Here is a 21,543-nt window from a genome sequence, read left to right as displayed (position 1 = left end):
ATCTGGTGTCCCCTCCTCCCTATGGGTGGGAACCCTCCCCTGCCTGAGGCCTAGAGCCTCCAGCTCTTCAGCCACCATGGACGTGGAGCCAGGGGACTGTGGGAAGAAGGGGCAGGGAGCAGCCAAGCCCTTGTAGAAAAGTCTTTTATTCTATCGGTCAGGCCCCATGTGGCCCAAGAATAGCTGAGCAGAGCCCGTCCTTCTACCCGCTCCCTCCTACTCCAGCTTCTCTTTGTCCTGCTTCTGCTCCTCCTCCAGTGCCAAGGTTCGCTCACGCTCCTTTACTAGCTGGACACCACAGTAGGTGACAAACAGGATGACCAGCGTGGTCTGGGGGAACCCTGTGTGGGGAGGGAGTCATAGATGCTTGGGAGCAGCACCGCATCCTCGGCGAGCTTTCTCTTCCCACCCCTCTCCCCACTTGATGGGCCCTCCCTGCTGAGTCCTGGGGTGATGAGAGGGTAGGAGGTATTTTGGAAGGTCACAGTCCTTGAGGCTGATGCCTAGCACCTTCTGTAACCCCACACTCCTGTCCCTCACCTGTGAGTAGCAGGCGTCGGGCAACCAGCTGTGTGAACTCGAGGCTGTTCAGACTCACAAGGTTGTACATGATGATGGCCCAGAAGTTCATGGCTCCAAACAGGGCCCGGACCCTGCGGGACATCTGCACTGACAGAGAGGCCTATTCGGTCCAGGAAAGCATGGGCAGCGGGACAAGAGGCCAAAGGAAAGGGGACGTGGTGGGTCAGCAGCCTTACCCACATGGCCAGTCAGGTCTTAGGGCTATGTCTGGGTCTTGGGGAGCCCCAGGTCAGCTCTCCCTCCTTGTTAAACATGGGGAAACAGGTCCAGAGAGAGGGCAAGGCCTGACCAACATGGCAAGGCCCAGGTGCTCCATTCCCCACAGAAGGGAGGGATGGGCAGATTCCCACAGAGTGAGCCATTGCCCTGACAACCAGGAGGGTGGTGGTGAGAAAGTTCTGGATTGGGGGCCAGGTGGTTGGACAACTCCAGAAAGCAGAAGTGCCCCGCTGCCCTCCATAACCCAGACAGTCCCAGCCCCAGGTCTTCCCTGCTCACCTCAATTCGTGCTAGGGGCCCCCACTCTGCCAGTTTTTGCACCCAAAGCTCAAAGTTGAGGCCAAAGCAGTTAAGGAATGACCACAGGTAGACAATGTCACAAGGCCCAAGCCACAGAGTGGTGATGGCAAATGTGGCCACTGTGGCCGCCAGCTCTGGGATCACAGCGGAATGCTCCCCACCAATGTGATCATACACATATCTGCAGGAAAAATGGGAGAAGGACCACTGGGAGTATGGGAAAGGGCAGGGATGAGATGGGAGAGGACACACAACAGGGGACCTCCTCAACACAGTCACCCTGGGTGCATTCAACCTTCCTGACCTCGGGTAGCGCCTCCTCCTCCAACCAACTTCAAATTGTGGCAGGCTCAGCCTGGGACATTATAGCTTCTCTAGCTCTGTTCATTTACTCCCCAAATGATCTCATCCAGACCCAAGATTCCAAGTAGTGTCTCTATGCCAATGATCCCTAAATCTGTGTCTTCAGGCCAGTCTCTCTTGATTTGTATATCCAATTGCTACTAGCCATGTCACTTGATTGACAGATTCCCCTATCCCTGCTCAAACCCTGCTCTGTCCTTATCTCAGCGAATGGCACCACCATCCATTCAGTTGCTCAGGGTATAAGCCTTGGTGCCTTCTTGGATTCTCAATTTGCCTCATCACCAACATCCAAGCAAGCCAGCAAATTCTGTTGGCTCCTCTCAGTCCTGACCACTGCTCACCTCCTCTACAACCACCACCCTAGTCAAGATGATCTGTCTTTTCACATAAATTATTGCAAGAGCCTCTTAGGTGGTCTTCTCATTTCTGCTTTTGCCCCCACAGTTCATTCTACACACAGCAGCCAGAGGTATCTTTTGAGAGTGTAGCTCAGGTCACATCACTTCCATGATTAACCCCTCTGAATAGCTCCCCATTACAACTGGAATAAACTCAGTCTCTTTACTCTGGCTAGAAGATCCCAAGTGGTCTGGTTTCTGTTCCCTCCCTGATCTCATCAGTCACCATGCTCCCCCTGTTCACTATGCTGGCCTCATTGGCCTTTCTGACCTTCATACCCACACAGTTGGTTTGTGTCTCAAGGCCTTTGCCCTTGTTGCACCCTCTACCTGGTATTCTCTGCTCCACATCTCCTTATCACTCAAATCTCAATTCAAATATCATCTCCTCAGAGAAGCCCGCCCAGACCCCAACTAAAGAAGCCTCTACCGTGTTGCCAACTTCTATCCCATTGCACATTTTATTTTCTTCATAACACTTACCACTCTCCAAAATTATCTTAGTTATGTTTGTTTACCTGTTTATGGTCTGTTTCACCCCACTAGACTGTAAGCTCCAGGAGGTCAGGGTCTTTGCCATGTTCACTGCTGTATCCCCAGTGCCTAGAACAGGCCTGGCATGCAGCAGGTGCTCAGTAAATATTTGTTAAATAAATTCAGTGGAAGACCCATGAATAACCAGCTTTTCCATTCCTCGACCTCCTCATTTCCAATGGCTTTTTTCTCCACTCCACCTCAGCCACCCACACCCATGGCCATGCCCCAACTTTGTCACCACTTGAAAGTTCACTCCTTTCTAATTCCCACTCTTTGCCCAGCCCCTCTTGACCTCCTGGCCCCCCAGCTTCCGTTCTTCAATCCCATTGATCTTGTGACCCTCCCATCTTCACCACTGTCCTTAGCAGGCTTATATCCAATGAGTCACCACTATACATAATCTAAAAACCCTTATTCCTGACTTCTTCCTTCTCACCCATCTGTGAGAGCCCAATCACCTACTTTCTTCTCAGCTACATCCAGGCAGCTAGCCCCATGGGGGAAATCTCACATCTTCACATGCTGGAGTTCATAAGCCCGCCACCTCCAATACAACCTGGGTGCTCAGTGCCAAGGTTTCTCTAGTTAGCTGCTTCTCCCATGCTCTGCAAGGGCCACTGTGTCCTTATCTCACCACAAGTATGAGTGGAGAGATAGTATGAGTGGGGGGATCCAGGCTGGGTTGCGGGGATAGGCATATATGTTGCCTCTCTCCATGTCCCCAGTCCTGGCTTTCTCAGCTGATGGCCGTGCCTCCTGCTTCCTGGAGAAGGCTGAGGCCTTTAGGTGGAATCCCTTATGTGTCTACACTAACCTGCCTTCATCTGCATCTACACTGGCTTCTCTTCCTCCTCCTCCCACTGAAGCCAGGCCTCTGCCTGGAACTAGACACCATCACCTCCTTCCTCCTCAGGGACCTCATTCCTGAGGTGATTAAATCAATCACCCCTATATCCTGCATTACCAGCTTCTCTGTTGAATAATTCTTCTTAGCATGTCCCATTCTCTCCTATCTTTATTTAACGCATCCTTCTTCTCCCTCAGCCACTCCTGTCTTCCCCCTGCAGTCCCAGGCTTTTCCAGGAGTCATTACACACTCCTCTACTCCTCAGTTGACTTTCCCTCCTTACCTGCCCCTGCCTTGCCAGTGAAAGGCTGAAAACCTCCATGTCACCAGCGCTAATCCTTGGTCTCCAGTTTCCTTGAGGCTCAGTGGCATCTGACCCAGCTGCCCCCACCATGCCTGGATGGTCTTCCCTTGGCTTTCAGAGTGGCCCATGACCTTGATTCTTCTCCTGCCCTTCCAACCACTCTTTCCAGTCCTTTCTGCTGGCTCTTCCTTTTCCTTCCAAGCAGAGCTCTTGCAGGCCAAATCTCAGCCATCCCCATCTCTCCTCTTCTCAAGCCACTACCTCTCCTGAGGACTTACCCACTCCCAAAGCCTAAAAACCACCTGCCTACACTCAGGACGCTCTGAGTTCCATCAGTCCTCCAGACCCTCAGAACCCCAGACCCTCAGACCCAACCACCTCCCTGAACCTCCACAGGGATATCTCCTAAATTGCAGCTAGACATTTCTTAAACTGAAGCCCTCTCTGGAAACTGCCCTCCGTCTACCCAGGCTGCAGATAGGAATTTCAGCGTCATCTCCCTCTCCTTCCCGACACCCACACTTCATGGCCACGTCCTGTCCAGGCTGCTGTCTGTGTGACCCTCCTCCCACCACCTCTCTGCACTTCTGGGGCCCTCACTCAAGTCCTAACTTCCACATCTTTCACCTAGACCTCTGCCAAGACGTCCTCACTGCTCTCTTTGCTTCCTCTGGCCCGGGGTAATCTTTTAAAATGTGGACCCATCTTGGCACTGCCCTGCTCAGACACCTGGCAGGACGGCTGTGACCACCCCCACCCCACCCCTACTCACTTGCAAAGCCAGTCATTGATGCCACGGTCAAAGTGCCTGTAAAAGAAAAGCAGATAGCCATGTGTCCATCAGGTGCAGACCTCCCCGGGCATGGGGGAAGAGGCTAGGGGAAGGTGTGGTTCAAGGGGGTGATCCCCCGCCCTGGCCGGCACTCACGTTTCCGCGAAGACGTAGAGCGCGGTGATGCACTTGGGAGGCTGAGGTGGGTCCAGGTGGTCGAGGCACGCCACAGTGTTGACAACGCCAAAGAGGACGGCCGCCTTCACCCAGTCATACACCAGGTTTGAATAGGCTAGGCCAGCTGGGGACAGGGCACCATCACTGCCTGGGGTTCATCGCCTGGGGCCTGCCCCCCATGGAGACCCTGTCCCACCATTTCCTTGCGGAGACACCAGGCTCTGCCTGCCCCACGGAGACCCCCCCATATTGTGGAAATCAGCCATGCCTGGTGAAGTGGGTGGGCTCTGTGGGATACTGCTCTGGCCCCACAGGATGAAGCTAATGCCAAGACCCATGCATTAGAAAGAATAAGCCCCTGCTCCCATGCCCTTAGGTGCTGTGCCCTGTGGGCCTCAGCTTCCCCGACTGTGGCACCGTGGGGGTGCAGAGGGTCTGTTTTCCTGGGGTGGCAGCCCTGCCCCCATCTCTCTTCTGAGGACCCACCGAGGGCACTGTCTGGGAGGCGGTTGGCGAACTTGAGGTCACTGGGGATGGTGAGGATGTAGAAGAAGTGAAAGAAGATATCCACCGCCATGATGGCCACCACGCTCAGGCCTGCCTGGGCTCGGATGTGCCACAGCTCACCCTCGCGTCTCACTGGCTCCACCTGACTCACCTGAGGGGATGCGAAGGGTCTGAGGGAAGAGGCAAGCCCTGCCTGGGGAGCCCTGTCTGAGGAGGGTTCACCAACTACTTGGGGCAGGAGGAGACAAGGCTTTATCCAGGAGTCCTGCCTGAGGGTGGAGACACAGGTCACCCTGGAGTCTGAGGAGGATTCACAGCCAGTCACAGGAGACCCAGTTCTGTCCTGGGAGCCCCATTTGTGAGGGAGGAGAACATTCATGGCCTGGGTGTCCTATCTGAGAAAAGAGACATATCTCCACCCTGGGGTCCCTGCTGGAGGGGAAAGGTGTCCCATCCTGGGGTCTGAGGAGGAAGGGGAGACATGGCTTCATCCTGGAACCATGCCTGAGGATGGGGATACAGCCTGCTTCGGGAATTCTATCTAAGATGGAAACCCCAATCTGAAAAGGGAGATTCAGCCCTGTTCTAGAAGCCCACAGAGTGTCCCCTCACCTGGGCATGGAAGCGATCAAAGGTCATGATGGGCCCGAAGAAGAAGAAGGGCAGATAGAAGTTGTACTTGAGCAGGTCGGCTAGGGAGTAGTGGCGGTCAGGGTGGGCGCAGCTCTCCAGTGCAAAGCTGGTGCAGCGCAGCACTGTGAAGCTGCTGCCCCCATGAAACAGCACCTCTTGAAGATCAAAAGTGCCTGTTACAAACCCGCTCTGGAGGGGAAAGAACAGGCCACCAGCTCACTAGGGTGCCTCCTGTCTCTGGAAAACCTACTCCCCACTCCCTAGCTTCCCATAGGGGCCCAGCCTGGTCCTGTCCCTTCCTCTCTTCCAGAGCAGTTAACTTTGGCCACTGCTCTGTCCCAGCAATGCGAGGAGCAGGGGATGAGCTGGCAGTTCCTCCTGTGATGCAGGTGGTGATCGTGTGGCCAGGGCATACCCAAAGGCTTGAAGACAGGTGGAAATGTGAAGGGAATACTTGGGGATACTTGGGGTGCAAGGACTTTGGATGAAGTGAGAGGTTTGGGATCTTATCCCTACACCCTCTACCCTTGCACCAGTTCACACCTGCCAAGAGATTAGGGGGTCCATCTTGAAGGAGGCCAGGCTGGTCAAGCCAAGGCCAAGACAGAGCCAGGGCTGGCCCAAGTGTGAGGCCACATAGAGGCCCACACAGTGACCAAGCAGCAGCAGGAGGTACCAAGGGCCCATTGTGCCCATCACAGCCAGGGCCCCGTACGCAGCATACATCCAGGAGCGGAGCTGTGGACAGGGAGAAGGCTTCAGTTTTGCCATATAAATGGGGGTGTGACCCCAGGAAGGGGTTCCCACAACCCTTGTGATGAAACAGGAACTGGCAGGGGGAGGCTGGGTGGCCCGGGTCCAGCTCACCTGTGGGGCAACCATCGTGCAGAGTTTAGCAAACAGCACATGTCCGGAGAGGGCGAAGATGATGACGTTGCGAAAGGAGGTGAACCACATCACCCACTCGAAGTCAGCCACATCCTGGGGCAGTCCGGAGCAGGAGGAGGTGGGGCAGGTGAGAGTGGGAGAGGGGGCAGGACGAGCTGGAACCTAGACTGGTCAGAGCCCCAGCACCTTCCCAGCCTTCATGTTCTTCTTTTATTATTATCATTTTTTAATTTAATAATTATTATTTTTTACCACTAGCCAAACCCAATGTGTCCTCTTTACACAAACACAAGTGCCTGCAGGTCTCCACACTCCTCTCTGAAGGAAGTACTCAGGCAGAAGGGTAGAGAGGAGTGAAGGGCACCATAGGGGCTGCTGGGTCCCTCGAAGCTCGCCCTCTCCTCCGTACGTTGCCTGCCATTCCCCCTTTACTGCTTTGTTTCTGGGAAGGGAGGTGCTGGAGGCTCCACTGAAGCACACTCCACTAATGTGACCCATTTCCCAAGTGAGCAGGGCCCGGGCAAACTTGATGTCCCAGGAGGATACAGGAGGAGCCAGTGGAGAAGCTGAAGGCACTGAAGCTCAAGCCAGAGGCTCCCGAGCTGTGAGAGGCTCTCTGTTACTTGACAACATCTGGAACAGCGAAGAGGGGAGAAGGGTTCGGGATGGGAGGGACCCTGGGGTGTGGGGGACCTACCATCTTCCGGCCAATGTACTCCCAGCCAGGTCGCACAGAATCCCGGAAGGCCTTCCTGTGGGCCCCATCTGAGAACACAGTGTGGCCTCAGGGAGAGGGGCCTTCACATCCCCTGCCCCTCCTTCCCCTGTGGACAAGGCTGCCCCCACCCTGGGGAGCAAGGGCGTCAGGAGTGGGCCACAGGTCTGGGTCTTGCTGTGTGTCTGGGTCCAGGCCTCTGACTGTGTGTGTGGGGGGTGGGGTGGGGTGTATATGTCTGTGTGTTTGTGTGTCTGTGTATGTGTATGTTTGTGTGTGTCTGAGTCCAGGTCTGTGTGTGTGTGTGTGTGTGTGTGTGTGTGTGTGTGTGTGTGTCGGGGTGTGTGTGTGTGTCTGGGTCTAGGTCTGTGTGTGTGTGCCTGGGTCCAGGCCTGCGTGTGTGCGGTGTGTGTGTGTATCTATGTGTGTGACTCTGTGTCCATTTCTCTGTCAGTGTCTCTGCATCTCTGTGTTCCTGTGACTGAACCTGGCTCCACCAGCCTCCAGTGCCTATCTGAGATGGGAGCCCCAGGCTGAAAAGGGAGATCCAGCCTCATTCTAGAAGGAATACCCTGGGTCCGGAGCCTGTAAATTTCTGGCTTTGCTGGTTGGAACCCTGAAACCCCCAGGGGAAGAAGGGTCCTGTCCATTTGCCCCGAGGCACAGCCATTACCTTGTGAAGCCTCAAGGAGGCCCCGGCCAGCATAGGCCAGGGCCCCACTCAGCACCAGAGAGTAGAGGCCCAGCTCAGCCGTCGGCAATGCTGTCTTGATGCCCATAGCCTGGACGGGGCTGGGGAGACAGGTTGGGTGAGGGAATTACAGTCTCCAGCCCAGCTTAGCCCCACCTCATTGTCCTGCCACCCCAGTGGGGACCCCACTCTGAAGAGAGATTGTCTCACCAGCCCCTTGGGGACCTTGTACCATCACTCTGCCCACCCCTGTGCCCCCACTGCTCACAGGCCACCAAACACCAGTGCCCCATCCCAGCTGCTGCTCTTGTCCCCACCCACCCATCAAGGCTTTTGCTGTCAGAGCCCTTACTCGCAGCCTGCCTCCCTCACCTTCATTTACATCTTCATACCTTCCAGACACACCAGCCCCACCCTCTGCTAAAACCGCTCCTGCCAGGGCCCCCATGACCTTCCTTCGGAGAAACCCCGCCTTTATCACTACAGTCAGGTTTCTGCCTGCAGGGTCCCCACTCGATCAGCAAGTCTCCCTCAGCTCCTCACAAAGCCCCAGGCTCTCTAAGACCCTTTCTCTGACTCCCACTCCCCTCCCTGAGATCCCATGACCACCCCAGGTGCTGCCCCTAGAGCCAAGCCTCCATCCCTCGCATTAAGCCTCCAGCCTGTCACTGACCTCCATTCCCCCAACAAGTCCCTGAGCTCCAGCCTGCCACATCCCAGTCCCTGCCTGTGTCCGTAACCACACTGCCCCACTCTCTCAGTGCTCTGTGTATTCAGGCCCTGGGCACCGGCTGGAGGCTGTGCTATTTGAGGAGGTGCCCTGGAGTAGCAGATGTGGGGCCAGGCGGGGCCAGGGAGGGCACTGGCTGCTGTCCAAGGTGCTGACCAGAATCAGGCCCTGGTTGAGTCTCACCACTCCCTCCAGCGGGGGCCTCTCTTGTCCCCTGGAGAACTGCTGGGCCGTCCTGCAGCTCAGTTAGCACCTTTGCCCTTCCTACCCTGCTTCAGCCTGGCCCAGGGGCTTCCCAAGGACCCCATGGGTACAGACATAGGGCCCAAATTAAAGGGAGGAACATGTCCAGGCACCCCTTGGGCTGACAGGGCAAAGAGGTGGCTGATGTGGCCCTTTCGCCCACCCTTCATCCTCCCCCAAATCTTCATCCCCAGCCCTGCAGCCATCTCCCCTGCCACCCCCTCCCCCCACACACCCTGCCCGCAGTCTCCTCGTACAGATGGAGGGGTCATGGGCCAGATGGGGCAGGGACCTCTCAAGGTCACACAGCAGACCTGGGACAGACTTCTGCCTGCCTCCCCTCAGGATCGGGTTTCTCAGTGACCCCCTCTGGAATCTGGGGTAAGAGAAGACCACCACTGCCCCTCCCCAGGCTGCCAGCCTGATGGCTGTGCTGCTGGCCTGAGGATGGAGGCACCTCCTCATCAGCTGGGTGGGGGTGGAGAGGCCCTGGGGATCAGGTTAATGGAGCAGGAGCTTGAAACCGGAGCACGGTGAAGAGCCCGCGAAATAGCTTTGTCAGCTGCCTCCCACTCGCCACTTTCCAATTTTAGCTCCCCATGGCCGGTGCGGGGTGTCCCCAGAGAGGCCTCTGCAAGGAGCTGGCCCCCAGCCTGGGGCCTCTCCTGATAGACCCCCGGACCAGGGCTGGCCTGTGGACATAGGGGCATCCCTTTTCCCCTGGTCCTGCCTGCCCCAGATGCCCCTGGGGTAAAGCCCCTTTTGCGGCCCATGATTTGGGATGAGGGCCTGGGGTGTGCCCCACAAGTCTCAAGAGCCCCAGAGTAGCTGCCTCCCCAGCTGGCACTGACCTTGAGGAGGCCGCAAGGGACCCTGACACACTGCCCACCTCAGGCTCTGGGGTCCTGCGTCCAACTGTCCGTCCGTCCGACCGGCTGAGCTCTGGGGCTATGGTGGGGTGTGTCCAGCCCTGGGGTCCCCACCCCCTCGAGGTTATGAGAGGTGAGTGGTGACAGCGGGAGGAGGAGGGGGAGGAGGAGGTGGCCTTCCTGGAGCGGAGCTGAGCAGAGTGGAGCAGAGCCGAGTGCTGCAGAGCTGCTGGCCACAGGGAGCCGCAGGGAGGATCCTTGAAGGGGGGGCGGGTGCTGGGGGGGAGGGTGTCCAGTAGCATAGGCTCAGACAGGGACACCTGGGCCTCTCTTCAGCCTGCCTCCCCTGGCTCCTAGAGAGCCTGTGCCTCTCTCTCACTGCTACCCAGGACTTCCCTCTTCCAGGAAGTCTCCTGGTGGCCCCATCAGCCTCTCCAGGCTTGTAAGCCCTGCCCCACCACAGCCACACACATTCACAACATGCACACACTTTCACACTTGGACTCCAGGGACTTTACATATGACCTCCTAAGGGCTATCCCAGGGCAGACTCATCTCACCCCTGACCTGGTCCTTTTCATTATGCCATGAGTCCTGGTTGGTCATGCATCAGTGCCTGAGGGAGGGCTGACTTGCCTGATGGGACTGGAACTAGCATGGGACATGTGGCTGAGAGGGGTCCCCATAAGCCAGCCGTGTCCCATAGGGAGGGTCCTGACTGGAGGGGTGCNCTCAGACAGGGACACCTGGGCCTCTCTTCAGCCTGCCTCCCCTGGCTCCTAGAGAGCCTGTGCCTCTCTCTCACTGCTACCCAGGACTTCCCTCTTCCAGGAAGTCTCCTGGTGGCCCCATCAGCCTCTCCAGGCTTGTAAGCCCTGCCCCCACCACAGCCACACACATTCACAACATGCACACACTTTCACACTTGGACTCCAGGGACTTTACATATGACCTCCTAAGGGCTATCCCAGGGCAGACTCATCTCACCCCCTGACCTGGTCCTTTTCATTATGCCATGAGTCCTGGTTGGTCATGCATCAGTGCCTGAGGGAGGGCTGACTTGCCTGATGGGACTGGAACTAGCATGGGACATGTGGCTGAGAGGGGTCCCCATAAGCCAGCCGTGTCCCATAGGGAGGGTCCTGACTGGAGGGGTGCTAGCAGGGTCACTTGGCAAGGCTTGTGGGTACTTGGAATGGCTGGTATCCTCTCGATGGCAGAGTGGAGGCAGACAGGAAGACAGGTGAATTCCTAACCAACTGCGGGTCCTGGTAGGACAGGGCCCTCATTCTGGAAGGGAGCATCCAAGGTCTCAGCCCTGGATACCTGAGGGAAGGGGTATCCTGAAGGTGCCCCTGAGATTAAGAACCTCTGACAGTGCCCCCCTCAGATGAGGCCGAGTCTTGGGGAGCTGTATGTGTCTGTGCTATCTATGGAGGCCTGTTCACGTGTGTGCTTGTGGGGAGGCTCTAGGGGGTAGAAGGAGCTTTGTGACTGTGATCAGTCACAGGACAACTCCTGGAGCCCCTACTGATCCTGTGACCCCAGCTTCAGGCTCAGCTGAGGAGGCAGGAGGGAGGTGCTGCTCCCTACCCACTAGGGCCCAGGAATTGGAGAGACTGCACTTAGGCAGTGAGCTGCCTCCTGAGCATGCAGACACACTGGCCTAGAGGACAGAAAGGAGACCCCCAACATACACACTCCACACAGGATGCAGAGGCCCGTGTCTGTGGTCCCCGACCCTGAGACGCGTAAATGGTGACTACTGCACAGTGTGGGTGCTGGGTTAGGGCTGTGGTGGGTAATGGGTACAAGAGAGGCCAGCATCAGGGAGGGAAGGATACCTGAGCCAGACTTCAGTGTTAAGGAGGGCTTCCTCGGGGAGGGGGGTGGTCAATAGTTGTTAGGAGTAAGTTAATCATAGTAGCCAGGACGTACATGGATTAACCTTTTAATTTCACCACAGCCCATAGGGAAGATGTTGCCATTGTCCGCAGTTGGGAGAAGAAGAACCTGGCACATGAGAAAGCCAAGTAATTGGACCAGCCCTGTAAGCTCTTGGCACTGACTGCCCTGCAGGGGTGACAACCCCGTGCACCCACACTGGGGCCCTCACGAGGCTCAAAGAAAATGGCTCAAGGGAGCAGACACGGTGGGTTGACCCCAGAGTTAGGAACACAGGTTCAGCCAATTCACTTGAGCCCGAGCTGGTGTGCCCCACTTCTTAGGGTCTCAGATCCTCAGTTGTAAAATGGGCATACCGCTGGCCCTGGCCCTCACCGGGGTGGCAGGGGGCATCCGGTGACTCACTCCATGACAAGGGCCTTGCTCATAAACAGAGGCTGTTAGATAGCCACAGACACCCTGGCCCCCAGAGGCCCAGAGAGGCTGGATTCACACTCAGCAGTGAGGCCTTCCCCGGGTGACCCACAACCAGCAGGGTCTGCAGGGAGTGTGGTGTGTGGAAATGGCAAGAGGGGTGGAGGGCTAGGGAAGTCCCGTGGATCTGTGACTGGACAGCCTGAGGCCAGTTCCACTGTGTCTGAGGCGGGTGGCCGGGGAGGGCACCTGGCGAGGCCAGCCCACATGACGGACAGGAAGCTGACTGAGCTAAGACCAGCACTTGGCCCTGGGGCCCGCTTCCCAAATGCCACAAGGGCCACTGAGAAAGATATGGCGGGGAGTGGGAACAATTCTCTCAAATCTGAGTCCCATTTCAATTTTTAAACTTTCTTTGGTTGTTTGTTGCTCAAAGTAAAAATGCGAGGAAAGTATCCTGTGTGTTTGCATGTATGTGTGCAACTGTGTTTTCTATTAGTTGTGTGTAGAGTCTGTGTGTACGTTTTGTGTTGTAGGTTGTTCATGGCATGTGTTTGCTGTGTATGTGTATCCTGTGTATTGCTTGTGTGTGCACATGTATCGTACATGTGTGTGTATATGTGTGTTGTGTGTGTGCAAGGCTCAGGGATATAAGAGAGACAGTGTATGTAAAGGCACACCTGTGGGGAGAAGGTGGGTAGGCAGACTTCTTTGTGCTTAGCGCTGGCTGTGGGCTGGCTGGGGGTGGGGAGGAGAAGCTTGTTCTGGCCCCTGGATGTGGGGGTCAAGAGGAGCATACCCACTGGAGGTCACCCTGCCCTGGGCTCCTGGGAGCAGGGGAGGGGCCCAGTGACAGTGTAGTGTGTTTAAGCCTGAGCCAGGCTGCAACCCTGCCCAGCTCAGCTGTGGTGCCCCGGAGGCCCCCATGGGGACAGTGGCCAAACTACATCCACAGCTCAGCCAGGTCTCACCTGTCAGTGCTGGAACCTGAGCACCAAGATCCGCAGCACCTGCCTGGTGTGTGGCAGGGAAAGCCCTCACATGAGGCAACTCCACCGCTTAACTCTTTACTTGCCCCTGCCCCTCAACCCGCCAGGGCACCTGCACTGTCCCCTCCAGCTGCCTCCTCGTGGCTCTGGCCAGGGCCCTTAGTGTCTTATCCAGCACCCCTGTTGCCCACCTGCCGGAGGGATAGGGAGGTCATCCTCAGGGTGCCTGGGACCGACAGTGCTACCTAGGAGTGGCACTGGTACTCACCTGGACAGACCAGCTGCCTGGCTCTGCACCTGGCCCACCTGGGTTAGGTTTCTCAGGGTCCCTATCTTTGACCCCTTTGACGACCTCCTTCCCTTGAAAATCCTTCTCCCGGGCTCTCCCCACCTTCCCTTTACCCCTCCTTGCTCCTTTGCCTTAGGGAGATGTGAAGGACACAGGACTCCCTGACAGCCCCCTCTCCACCCAGATCTGATCAAGGAGGCTGGGAACTTGGGAACTGCCACAGGGATGGGGTGGGGATGTGGGGGAAGCCCTGCGGTGCTGCAGCGCGGTCTTGCATCCTTCCCCACCCAGCTCCATCATGGCTTTTCCCACGCCTCTGATTGGACTGGAAACTCCCTGAAAGGAGGAAGAAAGTCAGATTCACCTCCAGGTCCCTCCCGGGCCTGGAGAGGCTGGCATGCTGTTGGCACTCACTGACTGCCTGGTGGCAGACTGGCTGGATGGAATGGTGACCTGTGACCAGTCTGTCTCTCTCCTCAGCTGACCTGAGAGTTCCTGGAGGCCAGAGACTGTTTGCCTCACCTCGGCACCTCTGTGCCTGGGGTAGAGGAACTGCTCAACAAGTTCTGGTTGAATGAATAGAGGGAACACTAAGAGTGAATAATTATTGAGCACTTACTGTGTGCAAGCAGCTGCTGTAACCATTGGACACTTTTTATCTCAATGAACCCTGCAGAGGGTTCCAATGAGGGAATGGAGCAGACCTGATCTAATCAAGCTGGGGGTGGGGAGGTGCCTGGTGGCAGGTGCCAGAGACATGACAGGGACTTCCGCACATGGCACCACAGCAATGCTGTCAAGGTTGCCCGTGGAATCTGAAAACTGAAACACTTGTCTTTATACCCAGAGTTGGCCAAAGCAAGACACCAGCAAATCAGTTCACCCAAAAATGTGCAAACAAGATTTCCCGTGCCTACCTGTCTGCAGTTTTTCTCTCCCCTCTCATATAACTCTTGTTGAAATCAATCTGTAGATACAGGTTCCTCATACAAAAATAAACAGAGAGCTAATAATTAGCGAAAAGTCTTTGGGTTATTCTTTGACATATATATTAGTAGCAGCCCCCTGATAGAGGATTCTATGATTGTCTGCATTTTATAGATGAGAATATGGAGGATCAGAGAGGTTAAATAACTTGCCCAAGGCCACACAGCTGGTAAGTGGGGAGAGAAGTATGCCCCAGGCAGCCCCACCTGTCCAGACTCCATGACCTGATGCTCCTTCCTCTCTCAGGCCTAGCTGAGGAAGGGGAGCAGAACCACCCTGAAGTGGCTGGAGTGTGGGTCATGCCATCTCTGCACTTCCCTGAGGTGACCTTGAGGAAGGATGGCTGGTCCTATGCCTGCTTCTCACTCCCTGGAACTGCACTGAGGCCAGAGCCTGTGCCCCACATACTCAGATCACCCTCTGGAGCTCCTCAGTACCTGCAGGAGAAGGTGCTGACTCGTTTGTGTTCAGACTCTGCATCCAGCCCACTCCTCGCTGTCACACACTGTCCCCTCCCAGCACAGACCCTCTCTCTCCTGGCTCTCTGCCTGGCCATTTTCCTTCACAAGGAACCAGACAAAAACTCTTCCTTCCCAGAGACCCTTAGGACCCCATCAGAATCACCAGTTCATCCTGGTGGGCTTTGCTCTAACTTGCTGTGGGATCTCTAGATCCGTGTGACCCCATGCAGGGTCAGGGGCTCCCTGAGGAGTGGGGGCCAACTAGGGTCCCTCCATAGTCCCATCCCCAAGGAAGGGGCTGAGAAGATGGTCCCAGGAGCCCCAATGGCTTTTCCTGGGGAAGGGGGTGTTTTCACAGTATGTGCACCTGCATTTGTGCATCACTGCACAAGCAACACACAAGTGGCTATGTCTTCACATGTGGGAATGTGTGACCACATTCACATGTGTGTGCTCATCTGCACCTGTGTGTCCATGAGTGTGCACACATGGAGGTGCCTGTGTGCACGAACAGCTGCATGCTCCTGAATTGAGGTATTTGTGTGTATCTGCATCTTTGTGTGGGGCTGTGGGTGCATGTGTGGCCAGGGTGTCTGGGGTTGGGGTGTGTGGCTATGAGTGACCTTCCTTGGGACCACTCCTTCCTGTAGCTATAATTGCATAGTTACAGCTGAGAAAGGGCAACACTGTGACAGTCACATAGAGGCCTGCGGATCTTAGGGTCCCCCTGCAGCAGCCCTCCCAGTTCACCATAGCGAGGGAGGTGCACCGTACCTTCAACTGGAGCCCCTACCTCAAAACCCTTCTGCCTGAAGCTCCAGCCAAGCCCCACCTTGGCCCTCTGCCACCAGCATCCATCAACTGCAGTCTTGGTGAGCAAATGAAGGTGCCTCTTGGAGTGGCTGCCTAGGGGTGGGGTTGTCCAGTGGTGAGTGGGTGCGCCTACCCTGGGTGATCTCTGAACGGCAAGACCCTGGTTTTTGGGGTCAGGCAGACTGCAGTTAAATATTAGCTTAGCCTCTTTCTGTGAACCTCAGTTTCTTCATCCATCAAATAGGACAACAATCCCCTGGGTTATTAGAGGACTGAATGGGGTCAGGTTGCCACAGTAGATGCTCACTCACTGGGAGCTGCAGTGATTATGAAAACACTTATTATTATTACAAGTCCAAGGGTCCGCACCTGAGGAAGTGTCCTGAGGAACGGGCTGACAAACTGGCTGAGAGCATAGTGCCCCAAGTCTGTGTTGGGTGTGGATGGTTACAGATGGAGCTGGGATGAGGGTGAGGGGATAGGGTGGAGCTGAGTGGCATGGAGGATGTGCCCAGTTAGGGTAACGAAGGGCTCGCTCTCCTGTGTGTGAAGCCATGGGGACATCCAGGGCTAGTACCTAGGACGAGGGCAATGAGCACCTGCCTGAGGGACCGCCCATTCACAGCCGGCTTGCCGCCCCAGAGCTCTCGCCTCTGCCAGTGGGCCACTGGGACTCCCTGCTGCTGTAACCCAGCCAGCTCAGGGTCTCCTGCAGTGTCCCACCAGGGCTTCTCTTCTGCCTTCCTGGCCTGAGACATTGGTTTTGGTCATCCTTAAGGAGCCTCTTCTGGTAGAAGTGGTTGAGCTGGCTGCCCTGGGCTGGCTTCCCGGAGCAGATGGAGTTCTCAGACAGAGTCTTGTCCTCTCAAGACCTGAGGCTGCCCACCCAGCCAGGCCGACACTGGGCTGTCATCCTATTGCTTATCTGTCTTCTGCTGCCGCAGGGCCTGCAGGAAGACACTTTTCACCTGGCCCAGGATCTCATGGTACATCCGGAAGTCTTCCTCCTTTCCCCGCAGGGCACTGCTCAGGGCAGCCTTTAGCATTTCATTCTCCTCCACCTGGACGGCCAGCCTGGACCACAGGAGACAGCACTCAGTGTGGCTGGAGCTGCATGCAGGTGTGCGTGGGTGACAGACCTGGGTGGCTGCCAACATGGCTGCTCTTCAGGTTCGGGCTTCCCTCTGACCCATCCCCTCCTCTCACTGACTCTTGAGGGTACTGTGGATTCCTCTCTATGGGCCTGGCTCCCTGCAGTGTAAGCTACCTCAAGGCCCCTTACAAATTGAGTTCTACTTTGCCGAGGTTCCCGTCTTTCCCTTCCCATGGGATCTTAACAGGTTTAACTTAGTGAGAAACTGGGTTCAGTGATCCCTGCTTGATAAAATTTATATTGGATTATGGGTCATTGGAGTTTGGGCCGGGCCCTCTGTCCTCTGAAGGCCAGTCCCTGAACTGCAGGCCTAGAACCCATGACGAAGCAGGACCAGCCTTCTGGGCAAATGAGTCAAAAGTGCAAGGGGAGGGACACAGTCCCTCTGTCCATGGAGGCACCTCCACCCAGACAACCCTACCCTTTCAGGAAGGTGGGGCAGGGGAGCACCTGGTTGTCAGCTCTTCCATTTGGGATTCCACGGGGACATCGGAGAGCTGGGCAAAGGATAGGTCCTTCTTTTCACTCCCGGTTGGGTTTTGCCTGGTGTTAGAGGTGGGCAGACCTGTGGGGCAGTAGCAACCACTTTCTGTGAGGAGGCCATAGCCCTGTGCTAGCACCCTGCTTCTCCTCCCCGCATTGCCCACTGCCTGCTCTTCCACATGGTGAAACGCTACACCACCTTTGGGGTGCAGGACAACTCTGAGCTCTGCCTCCCTCCAAAGCCCTCCCTGATGCCTCCTCTGCATGCCTCTGCCCCTAGCTTTGGCCTCTGCTACAGCCCTGACTCTGCCCGCTCTGTATCAAGGTGGTTCCTCATCACCCTGTCTGCATCTCTATACTTTACAAGTTTCTGGTAATTTGTTTTCTTTTTTCTTTTCGTTTCTTTTTTTCTTTTTCTTTTTTCTGAGACAGTCTTGCTCTGTTGCCCAGGCTGGAGTGCAGTAGTGAAATCTCGGTTCACAGCAATCTGCGCCTCCCAGGTTCAAGTGATTCTCGTGTCTCAGCCTCCCAAGTAGCTGGGACAACAGGTGCCTGCCACCATGCCCAGCTAATTATTGTATTTTTTTGCAAAGCAGGGTTTTGTTATGTTGGCCAGCCTGGTCTCAAACTCTTGGCCTCAAGTGATCTGCCCACCTTGGCCTCCCAAAGTGCCAGGATTACAGGCGTAAACCACCATGCCCAGCCTGGTAATTTGTTTTCAAAAAGAGAAGCCAGCTGAGCCTGAGGTCTGGCCTGCAGGCTGAGCCTGAGTCTAGGTTGTCACTGTACCTGATGCCTTCATACCAGTGGTCCCCATCCAGGCCATCAGCTTCATACTAGGAAGCAGGGGATCCAGGGCACTGGAGTTGAGGGTACAGAATGATCACAAAAAGGAGACAAAGCGGCTGGGGGAGGCGGGTGGTCCCAGCACTCTGGGAGGCCAAGTCGGGGCAGATTGCCTGAGATCAGGAGTTTGAGACCAGTCTGGCCAACATGGTGAAACCCTGTCTCTACTACAAACACAAAAAAGTTAGCCGGGCATGGTGGCGTGCACCTCAAGACTAGTCTTGTATAAACCTGTCTCATTGCTGGGGAGGCGGCAGAGCGGCTCTGCCTTCTACAGGGGCTAGACTGATTATTCTTTAGGGCGTTTCCTGGCTCCAGGGGAGACTGCTAAGCTGTCCTTGGCTTATTCCGACCATTGAGCATCTCCACATCCCCAACTAGGGCTGCCCTGGATAGGAAACTGCTTGTTCAGCCTTATGGGATTTTCTAAGCCCTGTGACACAGGGAATCAAAAACAGAGCCTCGGCCGGGTGCGGTGGCTCACGTCTGTAATCCCAGCACTTTGGGAGGTCGAGGGGGGCAGATTATTTGAGGTCAGGAGTTCAAGACCAGGCTGGCCAACATGGTGAAACACCATCACTTCTAAAAATACCTAAATGAGCAGGGTGTGGTGGCGAACCCCTGTAATCCTAGCTACTTGGGAGGCTGAGGCAGGGGAATTGCTTGAACCAGGGAGGTGGAGGTTGCAGTGATCTGAGATCGCACCACTGCATTCCAGCCTGAGGGACAGAGCAAGACTCTATCTCAAAAAAAAAAAAAAAAAAAAAAAAAAAAAAAAAAAAAGAGACAAAGCTCAACTGGTGGCGAACTTGGGCAAAATCAAAATCACAGCATCAGAAAACCTTGGTGCTGAAAAGGCCCTCAGAGGTGGCGTGACCCACAGTAAATCAGTTGGCATCAGCAGACCTGGCTTTCACCCTCTGGTGAGAGGCCTCGGGCAAACAATCACCCTCTCTGAGCTGGTTTCCTTAGCTGAGAAAAAGGGATAATCGTTTCTGCCGCTAGAGCCTTGGCAGCCTCAGTGAATTCTATTTGGCCCTCAGGGCCCTGTGTGATCGGACCACTCCAGCCTCCCTGTCTCCGGGCTCTTCCTCCAAGCCTCCAGCTAAGTTTCCATGCACCAACACTTGTTCTTCCCTCAGGGATCTGCAGGCCACATCCCCTCCCCGTTCCTCCATCTCTGCTCAGATGTCTAGCTCCCCTCAAGTGGAGTGAGACTGCCATGGGGGACTGAATTGTAAATCCAGCCTCCTCGTTTTACAGATGGGCCAGGGGGAGGCAGGGAGGCTCTGTTCACCAGAGGGGCAGGATTTTGCTCATGTTACAGGCCAGTAGGCAGCAGAGGCCACCTGGACACTTTCCCTCAGGCAGCTGCCCTCACTGTCCAGCAGGGAACAAAGTGACTTGCCTGCTGTGGCTTAGCTCTCCCTGGTTGGAAGTCCTGCTGCCCTGCAGGAGGTAAGCCCCAGCCTGGAGAAGCCACACTCCTAGGGAACATATTCCTGAGAGTCTAGGAGGGTCAACAAGGCTAAGTCCCAGGGACTCTTCCTTCTCAGCCTGGATTCTCAGAAGCTCCTGGCCCCGCTGGTGGGAGAAGAGAAAGCAGGTGGCCTCAACCCACTCTTTGTGCCCTACTTCTGGCATACACTTTGGAAACATTCTGACCTCATCTGGGCTGAGCACTGAGACCAAGGGTCTGACCATCCTTGACTGGGGAGGGGTTGGCAGGCTACTGGGATGTTGAGAGAGGGTGCAGTGGGGGCAGCAGCACCTCCACTCCAGAGCCTAGAGGGTGCTGGGATGGGTGGGATGGGAGGTCCAAGGGAGGCAGGCCCAGCCCCTCCACACTGGAGACCCTTCCTCCCTGGGAGTCAGCCATCCCAGAAGTGGCTTCTGGCTCTGGCATCCTCTAGCATGCCCCAGCCCCACGAGATGCTGCTGCTGCTGGTCTGAACACTGCACCTTGAGAACCACTGTGTTAGAGTGATAGACCTTTCAGTTAAGGACAGCATTTCCCAGCTTCCCTCTGCACCTGGCTATGCCCAACTGTCTGGGATCTGGCCGGTGGGATGAGAACAGAAGTGACACATGCAACCGTAAAAGGTAAGGAGAAGTTTGTCTCCTTCCCTTCTCCCCTTCCTGCTGCTGATGGGAAAGCTCAGGCAGTCATTGTAGACCAGGAGATGGAAGCTGCATGTTGAGAACAGTGGAGCCACAAAACAGAGGGAGCTTGGGTCCCCAAACCTCTGGTGAGGCTGCTTCCCGCTTATATCAACTTGACCGCTGCAGGAGGCAGAAAGGGACTCCCCCCCTGCTTCAGCCACTGCGGCTTGGGCTGCCCCAGTAGACCAGCTGTGCCTCATAATCACTTTTAATGAAGTCAGCTCAGGATAGAGGGCTGAGGGCTGGGGTGGGGGTCCAGAGGAGGTGGTGGCTGGAGGCATTCAGCACTGCCACCTCATGCTGAGGGCTTAGAGGTGGGAAGGCCAGGGCCACACGAGCCAGTGGAGCTCTGGGGCTCTTGCTTCTGAACGGGAGGCCCAGGGAAAAGGACACCCTGCAGCGGGGGCAGGCAGAGCTCCACCCTGATGGAGGCTCTGCCTCCCACACGCTCACACACTCGCTGACGGGCTGAACAGTGCAGCTGCCTGGCTCCTCTGTTAGCAGCAACACTGCCGCACCCGCTGCACTGAGACTCCTGCCCTGGCCCCTACCAGTTTTCGTCCTGGAGGCTGCTCTCTGGGAGGCCGATGCCTTCCCTGGCTCCAGGCGTATCTTCTCCAGATGTTGCTCCAGCACCACGGTGCGGTGTCGCTCCTCCTGCAGCTTCCTCTCTGACTCCAGGAGCTTGCTGTTGCTCTCCTCCACCCTGGTGATTAGAGAGGAGGGGATGCCACATGACCTGGTAGGCAGAGGCAGCCCCCACCCCACTTGCTCAGGCCCTTAGAGAGATGGGCACATCTTACATTGGTGGTGATGGGACCTCTTCATTTTCATTGCAGTAACACGGGAGCATGCATTTAAACACCATATGGTTCTCTCCAAGGTTAAAATTTAAAAATTATCAGCCCACTCCCAGCCCCATCATTCCCAATTCCTGCTCTCTAAAAGCAATCACTTATAACACTTCTAGCTGTTTCTTTTAATATTTACTGCCGTATTTCTACAGACGCTTATGTTGCTATTTTTTAAAGGTTTAAATATAATCTTTTGACTTCCTGTCATGGAAAATGAGAATTTAGTTTTATTTTAGTGCTCTCTCCCTACCAAATAGAATCACCTCTACACATTTTTGGATGAATTGCTATTCGGTGGTGTATCAGTTTTCTATCACAGCTATAACAAATTACCATAAATTTAGCAGCTTAAAACAACACAAATCTATTATCTCACAGTTATGTAAGTCAGAAGTCTGGTAAGCTCAA

General features: G+C 55.6%; 2 protein-coding genes across 5 annotated transcripts in view; both read right to left on the bottom strand.

Moving 5' to 3' along the window:
* Positions 1-127: 127 nt before the first annotated feature.
* HHATL (hedgehog acyltransferase like) lies at positions 128-10,049 on the bottom strand. Of its 4 annotated transcripts, none has more exons than XM_017876359.1 (12): positions 9,761-10,049; positions 7,919-8,037; positions 7,228-7,295; positions 6,510-6,623; positions 6,186-6,380; positions 5,622-5,831; positions 4,989-5,160; positions 4,482-4,626; positions 4,326-4,361; positions 1,081-1,282; positions 541-664; positions 128-341 (listed from the first exon to the last, which is right to left on the bottom strand). In XM_017876359.1, exons 2-12 carry the CDS (start codon positions 8,022-8,024, stop codon positions 217-219), a joined length of 1,497 nt encoding a protein of 498 aa, XP_017731848.1. In that variant the 5' UTR covers positions 8,025-8,037; positions 9,761-10,049; the 3' UTR covers positions 128-216. The 4 variants fall into 4 exon arrangements, with proteins under 4 accessions (XP_017731848.1, XP_017731847.1, XP_017731849.1 ...); XM_017876358.1 differs by having other exon boundaries at positions 129-341; positions 541-682; positions 9,761-10,045; XM_017876360.1 differs by having other exon boundaries at positions 129-341; positions 541-682; positions 9,799-10,006.
* A 5,795-nt stretch (positions 10,050-15,844) lies between these two features.
* The window catches only part of CCDC13 (coiled-coil domain containing 13), a 65,609-nt gene continuing 59,910 nt past the window's right edge, over positions 15,845-21,543 (bottom strand). Inside the window, exons 14-16 of the mRNA XM_017876355.1 lie at positions 20,833-20,987; positions 17,240-17,354; positions 15,845-16,710 (exon numbers count right to left, since the gene is read on the bottom strand). Coding sequence (XP_017731844.1) covers positions 16,551-16,710; positions 17,240-17,354; positions 20,833-20,987 — 430 coding nt within the window. The 3' untranslated portion in view covers positions 15,845-16,550. The remainder of the gene's footprint in view (positions 16,711-17,239; positions 17,355-20,832; positions 20,988-21,543) is intronic.

The sequence above is a fragment of the Rhinopithecus bieti genome, unplaced genomic scaffold (assembly GCF_001698545.2).
Source record: "Rhinopithecus bieti isolate Rb0 unplaced genomic scaffold, ASM169854v2 scaffold_9581, whole genome shotgun sequence".
Taxonomy (NCBI): domain Eukaryota; kingdom Metazoa; phylum Chordata; class Mammalia; order Primates; family Cercopithecidae; genus Rhinopithecus; species Rhinopithecus bieti.
This window is presented reverse-complemented; position numbering and strand designations above follow the sequence as displayed.

Bases quoted from the DNA above. Each gene is read 5' to 3' on its own strand.
- HHATL (XM_017876358.1), bottom strand. From the start codon at position 8,024: ATGGGCATCAAGACAGCATTGCCGACGGCTGAGCTGGGCCTCTACTCT. The intron at 7,296-7,918 runs GTAATGGCTGTG...CTGTGTTCTCAG, and splicing joins CCTCCTTGAGGCTTCACAAG to ATGGGGCCCACAGGAAGGCC. The intron at 4,362-4,481 runs GTGAGTGCCGGC...TTTCTTTTACAG, and splicing joins CTCTACGTCTTCGCGGAAAC to GCACTTTGACCGTGGCATCA.